Source organism: Dermacentor andersoni, chromosome 3 (genome assembly GCF_023375885.2).
Source record: "Dermacentor andersoni chromosome 3, qqDerAnde1_hic_scaffold, whole genome shotgun sequence".
NCBI lineage: Eukaryota > Metazoa > Arthropoda > Arachnida > Ixodida > Ixodidae > Dermacentor > Dermacentor andersoni.
Genome location: NC_092816.1, coordinates 66,108,828 through 66,132,975, shown reverse-complemented (window position 1 = coordinate 66,132,975; position 24,148 = coordinate 66,108,828). Strand labels below are relative to the sequence as shown.

At 44.2% G+C, this 24,148-nt stretch overlaps 2 protein-coding genes across 3 annotated transcripts in view; one reads left to right on the top strand and one right to left on the bottom strand.

The window, feature by feature from the left end:
• Gnf1 (germ line transcription factor 1) overlaps positions 1–22,221 on the bottom strand; it is a 62,539-nt gene extending 40,318 nt beyond the window's left edge. The window contains exons 1-11 of the mRNA XM_050193995.3: positions 22,138–22,221; positions 21,650–21,862; positions 21,307–21,361; positions 21,077–21,160; positions 17,156–17,364; positions 15,195–15,269; positions 14,614–14,731; positions 14,123–14,215; positions 11,074–11,159; positions 10,734–10,865; positions 5,520–5,699 (exon numbers count right to left, since the gene is read on the bottom strand). Of these exons, the coding sequence (XP_050049952.2) occupies positions 5,520–5,699; positions 10,734–10,865; positions 11,074–11,159; positions 14,123–14,215; positions 14,614–14,731; positions 15,195–15,269; positions 17,156–17,364; positions 21,077–21,160; positions 21,307–21,361; positions 21,650–21,862; positions 22,138–22,140 (1,248 nt within the window). The 5' untranslated portion in view covers positions 22,141–22,221. The remainder of the gene's footprint in view (positions 1–5,519; positions 5,700–10,733; positions 10,866–11,073; positions 11,160–14,122; positions 14,216–14,613; positions 14,732–15,194; positions 15,270–17,155; positions 17,365–21,076; positions 21,161–21,306; positions 21,362–21,649; positions 21,863–22,137) is intronic.
• Positions 22,222–22,561: 340 nt separating this feature from the next.
• The window catches only part of LOC126545971 (2',3'-cyclic-nucleotide 3'-phosphodiesterase-like), a 52,809-nt gene continuing 51,222 nt past the window's right edge, over positions 22,562–24,148 (top strand). The window contains exons 1-2 of one of the 2 annotated variants that reach the window (XM_050194024.3): positions 22,562–22,651; positions 22,749–22,800. In XM_050194024.3, the coding sequence (XP_050049981.2) occupies positions 22,752–22,800 (49 nt within the window). In that variant the 5' untranslated portion in view covers positions 22,562–22,651; positions 22,749–22,751. Of the gene's footprint in view, positions 22,652–22,712; positions 22,801–24,148 lie in introns of those variants that run through there. The other variant, XM_055062470.2, reaches the window with a different exon arrangement.

Sequence of the window (24,148 nt, the reverse complement as noted above, 5' to 3'; positions counted from 1 at the left end):
TTGTCCATAGAAAACCACGTATTTCAAACCTTAACATAACAAAGTGTGTTTATGCATAATTTCAATATAAAGAAATTTCACTGCCACTGTAATTGAATACCTAGACAATAAACGGAAACTTCTGCGAATGTGGATGATCAAATGGTTATGTTACATCGATTGCTTGCAAATGCACTGCTCAAATCACACACTTCACACGCGACCGAGAGTAACAGCCGAAGTGGAGCAGTGTCATGTTCCTCCGTATAAAGTCCAAGTGCGACAAGATCCTATTGCACCCTGCGAGCTGCATGCTTTGAGAAAGACGGTATTTTGATAAGTGTTGTCTTCCCGAGCGAGCAAGGGGAAAGGAGGGAGCTCACTCGCAATAACGTGATCAAGTGCGCACTAAAGCAGGGGGATAGCCGGCACACATCTTTTTTTCTAGCGTGGCTGTGGCTGCGTATGGCTGAGCGCATTAGCAGCCTGCAGGCCGTTGTAGAGGTAATCTGCTGTGTATGCAAAGACCGGGCAAGGGGAGATAGTGTGGCATTATGCGCTGTCGTCTTGCGGACGTTGCGGAGTGCTGGAGGTTGCATCATCCCAAGTTTCAGAGATGCGTTGAAGTGAAAGGCAGACAAAGCATTCCTCCCTTGCACTCCCGGTGCTTCTCATGATTGCACCTTCCCACTGCGGGCAACACTATCAGCTGCGGGGGCGGAATGGATGAGAAAGCATGGCTGTCTTCGCTTAATTCGTACTGCTGATGTGAGGATATTGTCAATAAGCATGAAACCACATCTTTCATCGCTGACTCTCTAATTCAACAAAACAAAACAAAATCTTTTTTTCTTATTCAAGCTTGCTTTTTCTGACTGCCCTATATTTTGGAAACTATTGTGGCCCTTATCGTGCAAGAAAAATTAATTCGTGGCTGAACTTATTTGCATAAAAGATTGAATTGCAATATAACGAAACTTATATATAACTAAGCAAATTGCCAATTTTATGGACTTCGTTAACGAGGTTTAACTGTGCTACAGTTGCTGTTGTGCCAACGATGGGATATGCATTGGGTCACAGTCAAGCGAAATAAATCCAGCATGCTTTAAGGGTAAAAGCTGCGCTTAGCTGCATTGCTTAGAAAGTTTAGCTGCACAGTGCTTTCGGGCACATTAAGAGGGCATCGCTGGAAGAAGTGGGTGCGAGGATTTCAAATTCGTTGCATGCAGTTCTGTTCCAAGAATGTTGTCAAGAGCTTCAAGGTGACATGACAATCAGCTTGGGAAAGTGTAAATGAGGTGAACTCATTGAACGAGAGAGAGAGAGAGAGAAGGAAATTCTGGGAGGTTAACTAAGGTCATGCCAAGTTGGCTGCTGTACATGCGGGGAAAGGTAAAGAAAGAACAAGAAAAGATAGAGAGAAGAAGAGTCATTGTGTGCGCCCTTGCAGATTAATATTCACTCACGATGTTCATCTAGTCTGGTTGTCTTTAAAAAGTGCATTAGCGCTTTCACAAATAATGAGAGCAGCCAAAGCAACAAGTAAAACTGAATAAAAGCGCTCGTGGTTGGCCATTAGCAGTTGCATTATTTTACACAGCAGTCTGAGCACAGTTTGAGGCTTCAGTGAGTGGCCATAAGCATGCCTTGTTTCAGGCCTGTGCCCTGTAAGGAATTTGGGAAAAGATATCAGAGGCAATTTAGCTGTAAATACGAGAGAAATGTGTTAGCATTGCATCACACTACACTGAGGTCCCAGATTCATTTTTTAAACAGTATGTGAAAAATTCTGCGACCCCTCTCCGTAAAAAAAAAAAAAAAAAAAAAATCGATTGGCGACTAAGTTCACCTATGGTTTGCATCGCCTGCACAGACGAATCTCTGAATGTTGTCGATGCTATGCAGCACATATCCGCAAACGTGGGCACAAGCACCGCAGCATCTGTGGTGTAGTCCTCCTCCGAGGTGTCAGCCAGCAGTGTCGGCATGATACAACAAGCCGTATGAAACCAGAAACCCCACGACAGATGCCTGAGAAGTCTTGTGTGCTCGCGCACATACAAAGCTCTGAATTGCATGTGTGGACACGCAACATGCGTATCTGATATGATGTGTGCCTTTTGGTGGATAAGTTCTCACATGCATTCATACTTTACATACGTGCCGGGGAAGTATTCTTACGTGATCACTTTTAGAGATAGTTTCACTTTCGCGAGACTTGGCAATAAACGTGTTGAATATGTGGCTGACAGCACTCTTGGCACTTTACAAAGATAGCTAGCTTGGCACAATGCTAAAAACGCTGTCGAATGCATCTGCGAACACGTCCAGTGATGGGAGCAGGTGCTGCAGAGAGACAACTTTGAGAGAGGGAAAGCGCTATGAGACGGTAACAAAGGGACAAAGGCATGCGATGGCTGAGCGAAGTGAATAGGGAGAAGGGAAATGAATGTGAGGAAAGGAAGGAGGAGGCTAGGAGGAAGCCTGGAAACTAGTGAGAGCTTTCTTCAAGCAAAAGGGCACTCTCCCCTCACACAAAGCTGAAGCAAGGTCACACAAATCTAACAGTGGGCCTCTTCAATTTTTGGAGTTTGGGCAACCCGCTGGCAGCCAGACGGCAGCCAGCTAGTTTCAGTCCTAATAAGAAGTCACATGGGCTGGGATCCCAAGACAAACTGAACCTGCCCAAAGCTTTCAAAATTGAACACCGGGACAGCTGGCCGCGGGATCAATGTGAACATGCGATCAGGATGGCAGCGGCTGACAAGGCCAGCTGCGCTCAGTGCAGTCTGTTCATTTATATGTTGCCAGCTTGAAAATATACAGTTGCATTCAGGGATACGATCATTTTTGCGAGATTTCACGCAACTCAACACAGGACGTGCACTGGGCACCTCACTTTGCACAGCACAACAAATGGCCTCCAACGCGTCCGATGCCAAGATGCAAAAGCGCGCGTAAGTGATCATGCCCCAAAAGATGCCCCACCGGCGACACTGATGTGTTGGTATTTTGTCATCATTTGACAAGACACAAGAAAGCAGGATATCAGGCATGTCTTATACACATAAAATTCTATGCCAACCTGCTTGGGCATCGATTTCAGAAAGTTCGTTTCAGCTCATAGTGCTTCTCTTCTGCCCCTGCACTCGAGGAGCTGGGGCTGTGGCTGGTGCATGAAAATGCATGCCGCATGTGACCAGCGAAAAGTTTCCCACAAGAAACAGTACAGTAGAACTTCGTTGATACGTTCCCGTTACGTACGTTTTCCCGGCACCCAAGTTCACTATCGAGAACACAGAAAAGGACCCAATAGAGTTACAATAATTTTTTACCGGTTCATACGTCACCAGAAAGAATTATTTTTCGGCACCAATGTCGGCAAATTGCGATCGCATGATAAGTTTTCCGGCTGCTAGATCCCATATAAACAAGAAAATGTGCGAGGTGCACGAGATCGAGAACAGTATACAGCTGCTCGCCGTGGCAGTTTCACCGCAATACTCACCCGCCCATCTCACGTGCAAATGCCAGCACACACTCATTTTCTCATTTCAGTACCAGCAAATCCTCTCCGGGGTCATCGCACGCGGCATTCACAGCTGTCTGCCAATACTACTGAGATAAGCATCTTCGCCTATCTGTTTCACAGCACGTGGTGCCCTCGGAAGCGTAGCGTACGCTTTTAATAGACGATAATCGAAATGCGCCGCTGTTCCTGACTGCAGATTGCGATCATATAAGTTTTCCAGCCGCTAGATCCCACATGAACAAGAAAAGGCACGAGGTGTGCGCAATCAAGAACAGTATATTGCTGCCCGTCTCACATGATAATGATGATGCGCACAGTTTCTTATTCTGGTACCAGCAAATCTCTACCTGGGTCATCGCACGCCGCATTCACAGCTATCGCCGCCAAACCTATTGCAATACGCATCTTCACCTATCTGTTTTACAGCGCATGGTGTGTAGTGCCATTGGTAATGTACAGCACGCTTTTAGTAGGTGATAATCTAAACGCGCCGCTGTTCCGTGTTGCAGGCGGCACGATGTGGGCATTCCGTTTCGCTTCGGCGGCATCTAGCGTTGCCCACCAGCTCGATTTCGTTTCGGTTTCCCATCGCCATCTTAAAACACAATGAAATAGAAAAACAACAAAACACCCACCCCACAGGCCGCCAGAGCACTGCCAGCTTGGCATGAATCGGCACCTCATGCTACAACGATCTGCGTGATGCTTCGCGGCACGTAGATGTCAACAATAGTTGAGTCTGTCAAAATTTTCTAGTTATTCAGATTGCACGTTTTTTTGGTTAGTACGTTTTTTCTCATGGTTTTTGCCAAAACCGTATGAACGAGGATCTACTATATTAGTCAACCATGAGAGCAATAAGCTTATGTACAAGTGGCCATTAATCAATCAGTGCAACCTAACCTAGTTAGAACACATCAGTTTCGAGCTGCCAGACAAATGTATGAGGGAGAGACAGAGTGAACACTGGCTAGCTACGATGCCCTCGAACAATGGCTAGCTGCGATGCCCTCGCTAACTTCAGAAAAAGGAGGTATCCCTAGATATATGTGAGAGCTGTAAAAAGCGATACCACCAGAGAAAGATGAACCGAAAAGGCACCATAATGTGTGGGAATGAGCATCTACAACTTGCGCAGAACACAACGCAGATAGCATGCATGCATGATAGCAAGGTGTACTGTTCACAGCCGTGAAGAAGCCTTCACAGAATACACAGACAAGAAAAAGCTTCAAACGGTTCTCTATGGCTCATATCACACTGCCCTCACAAAGCAAAACTGTGCAAGCCAAACCTTAGAAGATAACACTAGATGTAATGGGATCCAAAGGTGACCATAGCAAGTTCACTAAGCGAGGTAAAAGTTCTGAAGAGGTCACGCTGCAATCCATCAAGTCTCCACAAAAATGGCGGCGAGTGTTTTTTGCCTCGTTTTGTCATCTGCTAGCCAGAGAACTTCCAGAGAGCAGCCAGACCGAAATCGTCCTGCCTGGTTCTGGCAGCCCACAGGTAGCCAGAACCATCCAGCCCGAGTGAATGAAATGGTGGATGAAGCAACCCGAGAAAAACAGAGGCACTCTGGCTGGCTCGAGTAGCCTGCGGGTAGCCAGAGGTGGAAAATTGAAGATGCTCACTGCAGTGATCATCACGACAGCTTACTTATAGCCTACTTAGATCACGATAGCCTACTTATGTTCTGGTGTACAGTGTTGGCAGTAGCACAATTGACAGCACGCAGTCCTACTATGATTTTCCTTCAAAGCGAACACTCGCACAAGACAAAGACGCTTCAAACACATTGCAGTTGGACAAAGTGCCACAAGATGCCGCTAGCAGCACTGCTACTGCCGTCCATGGCTCCAGTAACCCGGTAAACCGTAAAAGGTAATAATAGCAAGCTGCAACAATGACTACAAGCTAAAACTCTAATGACTGCAATGCTCGGAACCCAATAAAGAGATGCCCCACATAGTGCTACATAATCTTAAGTTTGCAAATTACGTACCTTGCGTATCTTGGCTGGGCCCGAGTCCCGGCCCGCAACAACGTAGGTGGTATTGCGGCTGACACTTTGCGTGACCTTGGCGCCGCAGCGTTCCAACAGTTCCTTAGCGTCATCACGCTCGATGCATTCCAACACTCCGGTCACCACTAATGTCACACCTTTCAGGCAGCCAGGAGTGCCCTGCAGCGTTGAGTTGCACACTTCAGGCCTCAGTACTAGGGCTGGGCAGTTTACCGATTGCATATATATATATATATATATATATATATATATATATATATATATATTTATTATCGCAACTAACCCTGTAACAGCTAGCTTTAGACCAGGCTCAACTCTGATGTCACCTATTCAAATACATGCAAAATGCAAAAATTCTTTAGTAAAAAAAATGCCTGGACCAATTTTAAATAAGTTTGCTGCATTTCTGTTGGAAAGTTAAATTCTAGTGACTGTATCAAGTGAAATTTTGATTTAGGGGCTGATGTTTTTTGACAAAAATTGGTAATACATATATAGAAAAAAAAAAGGACACATAAAATCATGTAGTTTGCAAATTCATAGCTACACCAAGAATAGATATAGCAATTCTGTAAACTACATCTGTTAAAGCATCTAAAGCAGACACACTTGGCATTATTAATTTACAGCTTACATGAATTTTTTACAATATCTACATGGGTTTTGCAAAAGTTATATTCGCCAATTAGCAATAAATTTCACAGGGATGTATTATTAGGTGCAGTTTACAGAACTGTGATATCGTTTTTCATTGCTGAGTTTGATAGTTGTAAACTTCGTAGTCTCATTTTTTTTAACTTGGGTATTTTCAAGGATCTTTGCAAAAAATGAACAACCTAAATAAAGATATCCGCTTCTCAGTCATTATATTTTAACTTTTTCTTTGAAATGCTGCCAACCTCACGAAATACTGTGCAGTGGTTGCCAAGAAAAACAATTTCTGCGTTCCCAAGTGCTTAGAAAGTGACTAGCAGCTAAAGCTTCCTCGTAAGGGATCTATTTAGATGACCTCAGCTCGTCATGAGTGATCGTCACTTTTTGGCTTAGAACAAGCCCTCCACACAATGTAGATGGTAGTAGATATTCGGTCATTATCACTTTTATTAAATTATATTTCCCACAATATCTTTATTTTACACAAAAGATGAACCTTTACGGTAGTTCTTTTCTTTTTTTTAACCCTAAGTGGTCCAGCCAGATTAAATCATGTGAACAAAATCCAAGTGCCAGAATTGACATTGCTGCTTCTCTCGCTCAACAGCAACGAAACGAACAGACTGAGCTACAATGTACACACTATAAGACGGCGCCAGAATATGTCACTGGACAAAAGTCGTCCATGCATGCTGCACTTTTGGTGAGTGGGACAAGTGGACACGTGGGTAACTTAACCACAGTTGGGCTCATGATTGCAAGTGAGTGAATTTTATGTGTTTGACATATATAATCGAACCCACTTATAACAACATTTAAGTGCCACAAAAATTCAGTTGTTATAACCGGGCTGCATGAAAAAAATCGAAATAGGGGGATGGCAGAGCAGCTGTGAGAAAACTATAATGGCGGGGAGGGCAGTGCCCCTCCCCACCACCCTCTTCCATCTGGCTGCTGATTGTATTAACTCGTTTAACTGTTTAACTCTGCTTCCTGCATGTTACGATCACATGTAACAAGTCGTTGCTGTCGGTGTTCAAGAATAGCACAGTTATAACAACTGCAAAGAGGAGACGCGGGCGACAAGCAATATGCGAGCTACATCGAGGCATCACTTTGATGGCCCTGAAAATGGCACTGAAAATGTTATTTTCAAAAAATCTATTTTTTTCACGATTCTTTTGCCTCAAGACCCGTGTCCCCCCTTAAAAAATGCGAGAAGCTTGCTGCGGCAGCCTGTCACCTTGAGAAATCCAGAAGAAACGTTGCGGCGAGATCGCCACAAGCATCTCGCCACCAACATACTTTTCCCTGGCTTGCACGAGAAAACTCCATGTCTATCAGCCTCGCTTATTTTACATGAAGCTCGCTGACATCCTTCTTTAAGGCATCCAGGTGCTCGACGTAGTGCAGTGAAAGGCTTGTTCTGAAAACAAATTCCTGGAGGAACTGATTCATCTGCTGGGCCTTCTGTGAGGACAACGCTGTGGCAGCCTGCCCTAACAAGCCATCGCTGCTGTCGCTATCCGATGCAAGCACGTTTGCAACAATCGCCTCCTCGGTTAGAAGCACTTAGTTTCCAAATCTATAGCAGTGCACTTTTTTTCACCAGCAACGTCGTGCACTGCCAATGAACAGCGGGCAGATCAGCCATCTTCCATTTTGATGGCAAGACAAACGACGCCGAGAAACCATGTGGCCAGGAATGACTTTGACGGAACCAACAAAGACGAGCGTGAACGACCTAATCCGTTGGCAGAACTGCGCAGAATGAGGGGCCAGCGAGCAATCTGGGAGCAGCACAGTTGGCTTGGTTCATTAACGTTTCGGAGGGTGGTGCGCATTTGAGCTACGGGTAAGCAGGTTATTTCCCCATAAAAAACATACAAAAGTTGACGGTACAGCAGCTTCTCATTGTTATAACCGATATAGTGTTAAGGGGAGACGCTCCTCAGAAACCTTTTTTTTTTTATATTAATGCTAGACAAATGAAAATTGTACCACTTATATAGCTTGATATCCTCATTCCAAATCTGTTCTTAGTTTTAGGATAGCTTGATGCTTTCATGTCCTAAGTGCCATGCATAAGTGAAAAACAGTGCATGTTTGTGCAGCTACTGGACCTAGCAGTTGGCATGATATAGCAGTGCAAAATGGCTTTTCTTGTCCCTAACACTCCACTGAGTGCTAATAACCAAGATAATGCAATTCCCTTGACAGGCAACATTTTGAGATAATTTCATATCTGATGCTTCGTTTTCAGTGACTGGTACCCAAGGGTATTGAACATTTCCATTCTTAAAAATAAACTGGTTGCACTAAAATCTAGATCAGTGCATTCTACACATCTTAAAGATGATGCACACCAAATTTGGTCTTGATTGGACCACAATAAATACATTAAATGTCATGCACAAAAGCCATGTTTGGCCAAAAATATGAAGCTGAGAAAAACACGATTGAAAGTTATAAAAGTTCTTTATTTGTGTTGTAGCACTGAAATCTATATAAAAATTGCACATAATGCAGGCCAGGGTATCTAGATCCAGTGCACTACTTTAGAATTCACCAGCGCCATATGTTGTTCTCTCATAAAGTCTTCGTGAGCACCATGCTGACCCACTTCCTGCGCTGTTACTTTCCGAGCCAACTCCAAGTTCAGCCACTGCTTTTGTAGCAGCGAGGTGCACTTTCTTTGTTATGGCGGTGAACGATTTATGGTGCATCGGTTTTGGTAAACCAAGAACTGCACAAAATCGGACGAGTTGATTGTGTACAGCTCTATATGCGCGCGCCGCAACCACTGCCTTGATATTCACGGCGAAACTCTCTCTTGGGCTGGCCGAAGGGCGCGCTCCACCGTTAGCGTCGTCTACCGGAGATGCACGCCGCGACGAATACGTTGACGAGATTAACGGACGTGGTACACGCTGCATTGTTGCAACATAACCACAAAAACGACGCGAGTCGTTTCCGTTTTTTGGCCAACTCACGGATAAAAAGGTCGCGCCGTCCGCACGCCGGACATGCCGCGGCGCTCACGTTCCCGACGCCGATCTCGCAGATAAAGGTGCTTGCCGTCTCCTCGCCGCTCCTATCTTGATTGTCGAAGATTATCTACTTTTTCTCCGATGTGCTGACGAATTCGTCTGCGCTGTCAACGAAACTTGAGCGGCCGGCCGGCTCTGAACCGTCGAAAGCGTCGCCGTCACCTAGGTTAGGCTTAGCTGCCGCGGACGTCTCCATTGCACGCCGCTTTACTTTGCGGCGAGTCCCCTTGAACTTGTGCTTCGACCGAGGCTTTCGAGATTGAAAATCGCGTTTCTTCACGGGATCCATCGAAACAAGGAGCAGAAAAATGCCTGAAAGCCTGGGAACACGTCGAGAGAGCGGCGCGTCGCAGAAAGAGCAGACAACCTGCGGCCGCCTCGTGCGCTAGCAGCCAATGGCGTGGCCGGAATCGCACCACGTGATTTAGAAATCCAGCGAAAGCGCTCGGTTTTGGCGGTGAAATGTTTTTATTATTACTTCCCGGCGAGATTGTGACGCGGCAAAGCCGACCTCGGAGAGAAAAAGCGTAGGCCTACTGCCTTGCACAAGCCCAATAGCTTGCGACGCCGCGATTTGACGCATCGCGCGCTGAAAAATGGGCCAGATTTGCACCTTTTCTCGCCACCTCGGGTGTTTTCACCGAGTTTATTTATAATTTCCCTATCATTTACGGCTCTGATTTCTTTATATGTGAAAGAGGAGGGATCAATCTTGCTGAAACAGTCAAAAACATAAAACTGACTTTTCTGATGAAAATCGCCGTTTTTCGACCCGCGTCTCCCCTTAAAGCCGGCATCGTTATAAGTGGTTTCGACTGCACGTGCACTCAAGCAAAGTGTCAGTGTGATATCGAATGCAAGCATTGATTCAAGTAACATGGTTTTCTTTTTCTTCAAGAAATCATGCACGAAAGCCATCAGTATTGACTTTGTTTAGGCCACGTATCTAAATTGCTATCTAAAAGCTGTGTCTCACCAGTACTCACGTACGGGGCAGAAACCTGGAGGCTTACGAAAAGGGTTCTACATAAATTGAGGACGACGCAACGAGCTATGGAAAGAAGAATGATAGGTGTAACGTTAAGGGATAAGAAAAGAGCAGATTGGGCATGGGCAGGACACGTAATGAGGAGGGAAGATAACCGATGGTCATTAAGAGTTACGGAATGGATTCCAAGGGAAGGAAAGCGTAGCAGAGGGCGGCAGAAAGTTAGGTGGGTGGATGAGATTAAGAAGTTTGCAGGGACAACATGGCCACAATTAGTACATGACCGGGGTAGTTGGAGAAGTATGGGAGAGGCCTTTGCCCTGCAGTGGGCATAACCAGGCTGATGATGATGATGATGCTGATGATCTAAATTCACAAATAATGGTAATCAAACAGGTGTGGTTCCATCACTACATGTATCATGCATGATTCCTTGTGCTGGCAGCATCAATGATTGAGGAACTGGACAACACATAAAAATCAGAGCTATGCCGACAGCACCTCTGGTATGTCTCGTGTTCCCAGCAACCTCGGGCCTTCTCTGTTGAGGTAACTCTGGTAGCTAGCGGCATTTCCTCTCCGAAAGGAAGGCGTGGTGGCAGCAGCCGGCTTCCCTTTCTTGGGTACTTCTTCCTTTGGAACAGTTAAAAAAAAAACATTAACAGAGAAATGACTTTTTCAATATCTACAGAGCATCACGAAGCTGTCCAACGTTACCTTTGAACCTACAGAACTCAAAGTACTGTACTTTCCATGCCAGATGAAATCCATGCAACTCACACTAACCCGCCACACTTTTCTTTGTGCATACTAAACATGAACTTTTGGAAATAAAGCATACCTTAGAAGGTGCAGGCTGTTCTTTCTTCACAGCTTGCTTGCCAGGTGTTGCTTCCTCAGGCTTCTTTGACAGTGGGCTGGCAGCAACTAATGAAAAATTGATAACATTACATCAGAAAAGGGTATCTTGTTTTAAAAAGCACAAGGACATCACATGCAGTCAGCTTCTATTAGCTTGACATCAGTGGGACAGGAAATGCTAGTCCAGAATACACAAGGTTCGACGTGAAAAAAATGTTCCTAGAAAAGCATGAACATATCTTGGGGATATTCAACTTGGTCAAGTTAAGGCAACAGAGTGGGCTAAAATATTTTAAATGTAACACGCTGATACTGTATTATGGTACAGTCAAATCTTGTTAATTCAAACTCACGCTGTGGTCCCATCAAAGTTGTGCATTCCACTGAATAAAAACGCCGGATAATTCGAACGTGCAAGCAATTGCAGCGGTTAATTCGAACGTACTGCGCTCCGACAATGCTCTCAGCAGTGTGCCAAATCATGTGGTGGCGTCTCATCCGACCAGCATTGCTCTGACCCTGCCATAGAGGAAAAGCTTAGGAGAGACCCCTCAATTCTGCGCGAAAAAAGTATGAAAGAAAGAAAAAGAGGGAGAGAGATGAAAAAGGGGGAAAGAAAATGTGGCAGGAATTTCACCTTCTTTTAAATGCCAAGGTCACAGTTTCTGTATCACGCTAGAAAATGTGCGTATGTACATCTGTCTCAGCCACGCAGAGAAAATGGCAGTGAACCCTTCTCCTTTCTGCATAATTTTGTAATACATGAAAGTTTTCAAGATTACACTGTGTCTCATTTTTCCTGATAAAATTATCACCATAAAATTACGGTTGTGGTATATCATGGCGCTTTAGTAACGGCAAATGAGTTCTGAGAAAATCCGCAAGGTGATGGAAGTTCCGTGAAAGGTAAATAATATCCGCCTGACAACACTGCAAAGCTACACAGGGAACCCATATGGGTTTTTCGGAAAGCTCTGCAGTTGAATAAAAGTTTCTTGCAACCACGTTCCAAACTCCCAGCCAGCAGCCAGGTGATGCCAGGTGGCAGCAGCTCAGTGATGCCGGCCATAGGGCGATTTTTGAACTCTGCTTACTTGCGTGTGCACGCATGCACACTTTCCTAGACCCCGGACCTTATTCAGTAATAGTTTGCTTTGGAACCGGTTTGCTCTCACGAATGCCATTGGTCGGCACTTCGTTGTCGTCCCTGGTGGGCGTGACTATAAATTTTGTTGTCGTCACACAGGTTGTCAATCATCTGGAATTGAACCAATCGTCTGCTACGAGTGGAACTGCGGAGAAGTGGATCGCTCAAGGGTTGCATGCAGTCGCAAACATGATCTTGAGGGTTGCTAGGGCAACCATGGCCGTCTGCTCTGCAATCATCTCGACCTTCTCTCTTTTCTTTCTTCTTTATGTCCCCCTCCCCTTTCCCAAGGCGCTGAGTCGTGCTCCCTAAAGGGCTGCACAAAACAGCGCCTCTTCCCCTTCTGAATCACACACTCTTTCTCTCTAGTCTCCCACTGACTGGCGAGACAACAGAGACTATGATAGCGACTTCTTTTGTTGTGTTGCCAGTGAGCGTTGGCCAAAGACAAGAGGCAATGGCCCGACGCGTTCGACATGAGTGAAGGAGAGCTCTGAAGGCATTTTAGGCTATCCAAAAAGATAGTGTGATGGATTTGTGATGAACTAGAATATCATGGACCACAAGATTTAGTAGCATTGGCACTGTTACTCAAGTGCTGTGCGTGCTACGTTTTTTTTGTCACGGATTGTTTTCAGCAGTGCATCTGGAATGTAGAAGCTATTGGGTTGTTGCAACTGTCAGTCAGTTGTCATTACCACTGTCGCTGGCGTCATTACGGTGTAGGAAAAAGAGAAAGGGATGTGAGATTTCGCTCTATGGTGCAGGAAAAAGCTGCAGTCAAAAATGCTTCCTTGACTGTGACAAGATTCTTGAAGTTGTGGGATGTGTAAACCGAACTCTCATCGCAACCGCCCTCCCTAAGAAGCTTAGCCACGGCTGAACGAAATCCTCCTAGAGCTGCGGCTTAACGTATGGTGCACCACCTAGCGAGAGAGAGAGAGAGAGAGAGGAAAGAAAGACGCAAACGAAAAAATTAAACCACCAGCCAACTGCGTCGGAAGCTCACAGTTAATATTGGAAATTAAATGTGCAAGTGTTGTATACAAGCCAATATATTTTTACAAAACTAGCAACATCCTTCAATTACTATATTGCCCCCAAAGTACAAATAAAAATGATGACGTGACCTAACGGCAGAACGCCGCTCATTCATTAGTCTCCTTCATGCTGCGACGTTCCACTCTTTCTCCGAGTCATGTAACCCAGATACAACAGCCAGAGCGAATCGGTTCCAAAGCGAATCGTTACAGAATACGGCCCTAGGTCTCCCGAGGATTACTGCAAAACAGGGCAGTAGAGATTCTTGACACGCTCCCCGCAGCCTATGACTGCTGCTTAGTCGAGGGCAGCTTCTGCAGAGGCCCACATAGGAAGGTGACTGACAGCATGCAGCAGAAAGTATGGGGGAAAAAAACAAAAAATACGCAATAGCTAGAATACTGCCATAAGCACCGCCGCAGCCGAGATTTACTAATAAGCTGAGGGGCCGTGGGGCAAAACAAACTAATATATCCATTTATGTAAGGCCCTTTTCAAAAATTCGTTTGGTAGTATATTCCCTGCAAGTGCAAGGCAACACACTCATTGCAACACGCTGCTCAGGTTTCAAGAAAATGTGTTCTAAGGTGCTCTAAACAGGCATCTAAAGCACAATGTATTGTAAAGCGCATTTACAATACATTGCAGTTTCTGCATTTAGCGTAACTTGAAATGTGGCGATTGCAGGTCATAACCAAACCTGTACGCTCGTGCAGAGCAGCAGCACGCCACTGCCCCTGAGCAACGATCAAAAGTGCAATAGGTGTCGTCAAAGGACATGGGAGCATGAGCGCTGTCACATGTCTATGCAGCCTCAACAAATTATGAGATCTGTGCACACCTTGTGATTCAGCTTTTCGTTTCTCTGGTGTGAGCTTGACTGGGGCCTTTTCCTTCTCCAGCTTCTTGCTAGTTTCTGGCTTCTGTGCATTACCTGAAACAACGAAAATTTTTCACAATTTTTCAAATATAAAACATCATGCCCTTGACACTGTCATTAGAAGCTTTCTAAAACAATTATGTTCCATTTACATGTGCAATTCACACACTAGCATGAAAAAGAAGTGACAGTGCCGAATCAGTCATGCATCTTCTTGTAACGGGTGCTTGTGTTTGAGAGTATATGGCAACGTTGAAAGGCAAAATAATAAAAAAAAATTTAAAAAGGTCACTGTAATTATTACAGGAGGGCTTGACAATCTCAGACACACCTCTAAAAAGATATACTATCACGGTATCATTTGTAGCTTCTTTTCTTTTTCTTTTCTTTTTTGCAGAATTCGATACTTCTAGCACTGGCACCATTATATACAATGCAAACACGACTCCCACCTTTTGATGGTGACGCCTTTCTTTCACTGGGACTCTCAGTAGGTTTTCCAGATTTCTGGGACCTCTCAGTGTCTTTGATGGCCTTCCGGGGACTTGAACGTGTGGCCAGCTGTTTTTCCTAAAACAATATTTGACGTCAAAGTGAGACTACAGAGGAACATACTGCACCTTTTTGGAGTTTCAATGTAGATTTTGCTCAATATAGAAACAAGGGCAAACAAATTTCAGTAAATAAAGGCATGTTAATGCAGTGTGTGTAGATATTCACTGTTGTCATGTTTCTTTCAATAGTCTGGCATTCGGATCACTCATATATTTTTTTTTAATCCCACAAAATCCGATTAAACAAGGTTTTACTGTAACTACTGCACCAACAATTTTAGACAATACTATTTCGCCTACTAGGCACATCTATAAAATATCACACTTTCATTTACTGATACAGTTGGGATTGTGGTTTCAAATATTAGTTGCTGCACTTTTTCAATAGTAGAGGCCAGTGGCAACTGAAATGACTAGTGGCCTTTCTGTAGACCAAATGTTTCAAGCAGAACTTATGGGACACTAAAGGCTTTGCTCACCTCTGGCTTTTCATCAAGCGTTTCTAGTGTTTTCTGGAAATCATTGTCATCATGAGACTCCTTTGAAGTCGAAACCTGCAAAATGTGTGGCACACACCACACGTTGTTGCAAAAACACTGTTGAGAACATTCTACAGAACTCGCAGCTCCCGATGTGCGTTTGTGGGCAGCATGTATTAAAAGAAACTCTGCCATATGCTTTGGACGTCCCTCTATTTACCTCAATAGGTGATGAATTGTTATCTACTGCTGGCAAGAATTACCTATTGCAAGATATTTTCAGAAAACAAAGAATTAACACATTAGAACAACTATCATGTCATCTCACTACAGCGACCAATTCCCACGGCGCCTAATAGGCCAGCCTAGTTTCAGATAGCTGCCCACAAGTGTAGTTTCATGGCTGTTTCTGTGCTAGTTATAGGCGTTTTGAGAGGCCGTAATCTGTGCATGGCTAGTGTGGTGCTCCCATGCACATGGAAGCAGTTACTGTGACATGGAGCCATTTAGCAACAAAGTGTTCATGCTACATCTTGCTGCGTTCTAGCTGTCATTTGTGTGTGCATGTGTGTGCGCACACATACACGTGCTCAGAACACAAACACTAACTCAACACAAAATAAAACAAGTTGCACCTCCAGGTGCCGTGTCTGGAACAGATAAGTAAAAGCCTTTTCAATGTTTTCCCCTTAGCTATGCATTATTGTTTACCACCATACAAACACATTTATAAAATTATAATGTTTTAATAAGATTTTAAAATTTCATACCACTGACCTGAAAGTTTGAAAAGCTGCTGTCACTGGTGCAAAACATATTGAGTAGGTGGCAGAAGTGTGTAGCTGAACAAACGTCACAGTGTCAGTGTGGCTGCCACACTCGAGGCATGTACTACCACACAATAAAATTGTTACTTCCGAGATTTGCGAAGAAGTAAAATCTAGTGAAGTTCATCGAAGAGTGAACGTACAATAATGCATGTCTGTCACAGCAGCAGGTACATGAATGGAGAGAGAAAATTTAAACTGGTGTGTCATCTCTGAAAGATGCTTGTCACCTGGGTCAAGCATGCCGAGCTTTGATGCCAGAGCATGACAATACTGGTCCTCGTAAAGCCCAATGACAGGTGCAAGCATTCAAGGCCTGTATGCTGAGTGTCTACCGCATTCTCCTACTCGCCAGATGTCGCAATAAGTGGTTATCACCTGTCTGAACTGCTCAAGGCGGCAATGCAGGGAAATGAGTTCAATCAGATGAAAAGGTACACCAAGCAATGCACGAATGGTTGCACAGTCAAACAAAATTTTTTTCAGCGGGAGTCCAGGCGCTCTGCAGGTGCTGCAAGCTCGTATTGAGCAAGGGAGAGATTACGTATAAAAAATCAGATAGAAGAGTTTTTCATTCACTCAATAATATTTATAAGAATTTGGGAAATTAAGGTTTTCATATGACTGAAACTCGTATAACATATGGTACTTCGTATGAGCTTTTACATGCCAACATTCTGGCTGCTGCCTGTGGTCAACATATGCCAGCATGTTTTAACTTCGTGTAACCACACTGTTGTTCCCATTTTCCTTTTAGTTGGCAGTAAACAACTCTGCTGTGCAACATCCTGCCGACAATTACCCTGTGCTTCTGTGAGCATGTGATATACCTGAATTTTGTGCCGATAATAAAAATATTTGTATATGCGAATGCAAGTATGTATCCTTCCTTTCTTTGATCGAGATTGTTGTTGTAAGTGAATGGGCAGAAAGTTACCCCTCCCACTGAATCACAATGAACGCATAACATAGGTGCTTCATTAATGTATACTGCTCCCATAACAAAGCATGTTGCAAACCTCATTAGCTATAATATACAAATGATGAGCATTATACAAATGTGCATGAAATAAAACTTTCCATTTACGTGCTCACATTAAATAAAATACGAAGGTGTTTAAAGAGGGTATGCACCTTTTTCGCTTGAGCCGCCTTGAGTGACAACTTGGAGGCGGGGCTTAAGGAAGCACTTGTGAAAAAATCATCAGCAGAAACGGGCACAAGTTTCTGACTTGGAGGTTCCTTGCCACTGACTTTCCTTACAGGCTTCTTTGGAGATGCATCCTTTGAAACTGCAGCCTGTGATAGTTTGGTAGGCTTCGATGCAACTGGGTCTTCCAAGCCTTTAAAGAAAAGGTCAAAGCAAATGACTCGCAGGGCTGCATGCAATACATTACATTACAAAAATTACACGTCCCAAGCTTCAACAGAGCCACACACAACATTACAACATTTTCGAGTAATATCACTTGACATCCATGCCAGGTTGTCACAAGGCAAAATCACATGAGATAAAAATCGAATTGTAGGCCAGTGCTAGCGTACAGAGCTGGGTTTATGAACATTTTGTGGCAAACTCTTCTTCTGGCACATCACTGGTTTTAGACATGAGCGAGAGGTTGAGCAGACCCACAGAGACGTCCACTATGCCATCTTAGGGGCTGATTTCTTGAGCCATTTTGATCTGCTTGTAGACATGAGCTGCTGTGGCCTGGTGGATAACATCTCGGATCTGTCAGTCAACGGTTTGCTGTAGCATGCTAATGCTCTCAACCATACTTTCATCAAACTGCCCACCTCACCGTATGCAGGTCTACTCAACGAGTTCCTGGAGATTTCTACACAGCCTCCAATGGATAAAACCTCTTAACACACTGTAACCCATTGTATTGTTACCACAGGCACGCCCATTCATTGCTGCCTCCGCTGACTCAGTCCTGACAAACTTCAAGTTGCCCGCAATGAATTCGAACATGTGTTGCAACTAAAAATCATTCGTCCGTCATCAAGCTTGTGGTCATCAGCACTAAACATGGTGCCTCAGAACAAAAATGACTGGTGGCCGTGTGGTGTTTATCGCGCACTGAATGCAGTCACCGTTCCTGACCGATACCCGCTACCCAATATTCAGGATTGCACTGCCTTTTTAACCGGCACAACAATATGTTCGAAAATCGATCTTGTGAAAGCTTATCACCAGACCGTCGTTGAGCCAGCCGACAATCCAAAAACTGCTATAACTACCCCATTTGGCCTTTTTGCCTTTCGGTTTGCGCAATGCAGCTCAAACCTCTCGACATCTCACAGAAGCAGTCACCAGAGGCTTACCATTTTGTTTTGCCTACATAGATGATCTTCTCGTCACCAGCACCGATGCTGAAACCAACAAAGCACATCTACACCAACTTTCCACTCAACTTTGTGATTACGATCTTGTCATCAATGTTGACCAATGTCAGTTTGGGGTTCCGGAGATCGATTTTCTCAGACATCACATCACCAATCATGGCATCACTCTGCTGTCTCACAAGGTTCCGGCCATCATCGACTACTTGCCACCAAAGTCCACACATGGCTAGCGACGTTTTCTCGGACACACTAATTTTTATCACTGTTTCATCCCTGCATGCTCTAAATTGGTGCATCCTGTTGAAGCACTCCTTTGCCTTTTGAAAGCCAAGTCTACCGCACTTCCTTGGGACACGGCCATTGATCAAGCTTTCGCCGCTGTTAAGAGCGAACTTGCACAAGCTGCCCTCCTGCGTCACCTTTCACAGAGTGCTCCCACTAGCCTTATGGTGGACGCTTCTTTGGAAGCCGTGGCAGCCACTCATCAGTGGATTAATGGTGCAAGAGTCCCCATCTCCTTCTTTTCTTGCCAGGTATGTTACAGTGAATGCCGATACAGTACTTTCGGATGGGAACTCCTTGCAGCCTACCTTGCAGTGAAGCATTTCAGGTACTTCCTTGAAGGGCTACAATTTAGAATTATTACTGACGACAAACCACCTATTTTGGCGTTACAGTCCTGCAGTGCCACCCGTACTCCTAGAGAGCTCCGACATCTTGCTTTCATTGCCGAATTCACGACAGATGCACACTATGTCAAAGGCAGTCTTAACAGGGCAGCGGACACTCTCAGTCGTATTGACATCAAAGCCACAAGTTCTGTTCACCTTTCCTTGTTTTCACTCACGCCAGCACAAGCATCCAACGATGAACTTCTATGTCTCTGATCTTCTACATCCCTCCATTTGGAGCAAGTCAACTTTCATGACCACGACGTCACACTCTGATGCAACATTTCACCTAACAGTACCCGCATTTATGCTTCGCCATGCTGTTTTTTATACACTGCACTCAATCTGCCATCCAGGCGTACATGCCACGCAACACCTTATCACCAAACATTACGTTTGGTGACGCATACGCGCTGATATAAGCGACTGGGTCAGCACTTCCACAGCGTGTCAATGTATCAAGGTGCAATGACACATCAAGCCTCCATTGGTCAATTCCCTCTCCCCAATGTATGTTTCGACACCATTGATTTGGACATCGTTAGCCCTTTGCCACCATGCCATGGTCATATGCATTTGCTTACATGTATTGATAGGAACACATGGTGGCCTGAAGCAGCTCCAATGCCTGACATAACGGCAAAGACAGTTGCACATACTTTTTTGTCTACATCGATTAGCCATTTTGGAGCACCATCAACAGTGACCACTGATCGAGGCAGACCGTTTCAATCAGCACTTTTCACGTCTGTAACATCCCTTCTGGGTTGTGCGCACATTCGCACAACTGCTTACCATCCTGCATCCAACGGCGGCGTCGAGAGGCTACATCAACACTTGAAAGCTGCACTCGCCACTCAGCCTCACGCGGAGGGTTGGATATCGCACCTTCCTATCGTGATGCTCAATGTTCGGTCAACACTCCCACCAGAACTCGGCTGCTCTGTAGGCGAGATGGTTTATGGCTGCACCCTTCGTTTGGCCGGTGGCCTCGTCAACCCCGTATCTATGCCGAATGTTTCGGATCCATCTTCCTTCGTCCAGGATATAAGCATTTTCATGCACAACTTGCGTCCATCGCCAACCTCTGCTCATATGAATAAGCATGACACTTTGTCTGTGTTGACCCGCCTCATCATTCTCTTCAGCTCCACTACGACGGCCCTTTTCCCGCCCTCAAACGTTCTGAACACCATTTTACAATCCTGCACAATGGGAAAGAAGACGCAGTTGCTATTGCAAGGATTAAACCAGCTCCCATTATCAACACTTCTGTCTGACCAGTGCTTCAAGTGACCACAGCCACTTGTCCACAGGGGGGAAGAGGGCCACCTGTGGCAAACTTTTCTTCTTGCATGTCACTGGTTTTAGACATGAGCGAGCAGCAGGGTATGGCTTAAGAGATGAGGAGTTAAAAACAATGGAGTAGGTGAAGCGAAAGGACGTACAAAAACCCCTTTGCTCTTAACTGTGCTTGGTGGTTCCCCAACTTCACTGAAATGACACAAGCAAACTGTGGCTTTTCACATTTTCACAGATGCTTTCATTTATGTATTTTTTACCTGACTGTACAGTACATAAATAGTTAAATTCCCCTAGTTTATTTTCTCTCCTCGTTTCTCTAAAACAGCCTTCTCTAACCTCCTTAAGGAGAGTGAATAGCAATAAACATTGTGCGAGGTCACAGACCAGCAGTGCAGTTCTTTGGTGCCTGTTGTCTTGAGTTGCCAAACTCGCATGAATACAAAGCAAGTTTGTTTTTTCGAGATTGCCAGCCCCAGAACGAACTTTATGTTATATTTGGGTTCATGGCATGAGTAAGGGCATAATATATATAGTTTTTTCTTTCTTGGAGAGATCAAAAGCATGTTATATTAATGGTTGCATTATTCACATGCATATACAGTAGTTTTCCTTTTTATCAAACCAGACAGCTTGTTGCTATTTTGGAGCAATAATGAAAAAGCATATTGCTTCACATTCATTGTCACAGAGAACAGAAAAAGGCATTGTCAGCCATGAATGATGCACCTACCTTCATCAGAGTCAACAGTTGCAGCTTTACATTCTTTGGTTTGCTTCTTGGCCTTTTTGGGGATTGGTTCTTCATCTTCCGAATCTGAACGAAATAAAGGCCCTCTTTTTTTTAATGACGTCTGTCACTGAAGAGCTTTTTAGAACTCTGTACTTTAGTAATTTTTGAGACAGTTGTATTATGAGTATATGCAGCTCATGCACATGCAACTTCATTAAGAGTCAACTAACCGGAATCAAGCATGACAATCCTCTGCCGTGGCTTTTTTCCAGATTCCTTCTTTTCCTAAAAAGCAGGGAAATAGAGAGCAGCAACACTGAAGTCTGTTTTGGTGAACACATCACTGTGGAATGTTAAGACGCTGAGAAGGAGTCCATGAAACAAGTGCAAGTTTATTTAACAGCATCACAAAAGACTGTACTTTAGCCTTGATAAGTTCAACAAACGAGAAAATTCCTTGATTCTCGTTATTTTTGTCACCAATCGCCATTCTTGCCTGATTGAAGATAACCAGATATCTCAAAAGAAAAAAAAAAAGAAATTAAGAAAGAGAGAGCTGTGAAGTGTTCGTACCTTCGCCGACTTTGCCGGCTCATGTTTTTCTTTTTTTGGAACTTTCACAGGTGAAGCTTTCTTCTTCTTTTCCACGGCCTTCGGTTTCGCAGGCTCTTTCTCCGCTTTCGCCAACTGTTTGGGCTTGCTTTTCTCATCAGGTTGTCTTTTTGTATCATCGGCAGCTCGCTTCACAGGCGCTGACCCAGAAGAAGTGAAAAACTTGCGAATGTCCTGCGGTTGAGTTTCCGTTTGTAAGGGCAACAACTACAACTTAGCGCTGGAATACGACTGAAGTGTCGAGGAACACTCCGTTGAATTACTTTACCACAGAGACATTTAAATTCGAGAACCTGTCGGCGACCGTGAACGTACAGGTGCATGCAGTCGACATGCCGCGATGCCGAATCTCGAACTGTGATTAACTGTCACGATTCGCACGATGAATCTGTAACTTGCGCGTACTGGCTTTTTGACATCCGTAAAAGACGTAGAGCGAGAATACAAACCATTATTAGGATTGTTGCTTGTCGCGCGACCGCATCAGAAAAGCGCCGCAGTATGGCTGGTTTTAACACGGGAACTACGAACGAAACAAGCTCCCATTTTACGATACCACCGTAACAAAAACAGCACTTCGCGCCATGCTACACTGTAGCCATGCTTCGCGCCATGTCTTGGGACCGGTTGCCAGCAGAGCTCAAGAAACTTTGAATCAGTGCGTTTGATTACCTCGCTGATTCTTTGCGAAGAATTAGGCCATAATTGATATAATTGCAACAATTATAAAGATATCATTGTAAGAATATATATGTAACGCACAGACGCGAGCACAGGATTTAATGATTTAGAGAGCTACGTTCACGTCCACCACTGTTGCTTGTTTTTCAAATAGCTTTTTTTTTTTTTTTTTGTAGTTGCGTTGATGACTCTCGTTGCTCGCTGTTGCTAGTCTCTCATAGTTTCGTTTCGAAGCTGTGAAGTGTGGTCTGGGGTTGTCGGGCGGGTCCAGTCCATATAAAGGTTGGTGAGAGTTGTTTCATTTGGACGCGCGATTTATGGTTCAGTTTCTTTACTCTGTTTCTTTACCACTTGTTTCAACGCGCTGCCGCTCTTATAGGAAATGGATTCAAACGAGGAGGGCTTCAGTTGTCAGCCGCCGGCTCCTGCAGGTAAGAAAGCTGGTATTTGTGGTATAGTATGGTGTAGTGTTTGCAAGAACAGCTACGGATTTATCGTAACGCATTAGCGAAGGAGGCTGGTCAATAAAAAACTGCTTTGACGAAGAAGAAGCGTGAATTAGGCGCCTGACGGCGTGTGCAATCGAAAGTGCAGACGCCGGGGCCCTCGGCTGCTTTGCTCGCCACATACGGCTCGTCATGAAAAATCTAAATGCAGTGCTTGCGCTGTTAGGTTTCTTTACCGGAAGCTTCCCCTGGAAGTGCATTCGGTGTCGTGTTTCCACCCGTTTGCCCAGAGCGAAAGTAAACGAGGCTCTAGTTGCGAAACCCGCGAAAATTGAACTGCATCCGCTGCAACGCTTAGAGTGCCATGGTTCAATTATCAAAATATGCGAGAAGATCGTTCATCTTGCCGCGTGGATTGACTGGTATGTTCTGAAAATTTAGAGTAAATTTCTTTTCAGGATATTTCAAGAAAACGTGCAAGCCTTAGTCGCATATCCTATACTTTTTTTTCTTTAGTGTCTGTTTCGTGATAACCGGGAACCTTTGATACTTTTCATAAAGTACTCTGGCGATACCTATTCGATCTATTGAAAGGCATCAGTGGCAGAACGTAGTGGATGTTGACTACTTATAAGTTCTCTCTTTTTTTTTTCTTTTTTGGAATTATGATCATCATCATCATCATTTTTATTTTCACCACTGCATACAAGGTGAAAAGGGGAGAGCCGGAAAAAAAGCCGAAATTTCTTCGGCTTGACAAAGCTCCGGTCTCCCAGACGGGCACGGTAGCGGCTAGTGTGCAATACAATCACGCATAAAGTGAGGATATAACAGCATTTTAAACAAATATATGCAGATACTTTCATGTTATGGAAACTAGTTACAATACAGTTGTGAAAAATAACTACCAGTATACAATTACAATCTGTTATCTTCCATATTATTTAACACAGACTCAATCTCGCATATCGCAAGAATGCAAAAGCAACATACATACATACATACATACATACATACATACATACATACATACATACATACATACATACATACATACATACATACATACATACATACATACACATATATACACACATGCATATATACATACACATATATATACATACAGATACACACATAAATATAACAAATTTCATAGAAGTGTACAATAAACACAAGTTTCCACCAGGAAACGTTCTTTTTTTTTTAGAAATTATTTTACATACCTGCAAATATATATGTGCATCTATGTTAAAAAAATAGAAACAGAAAACCTGCATATAGGCTGCTGCTTTCGCGATAGACATTCCGGCAACGTAGCCCAGGGCGTCAT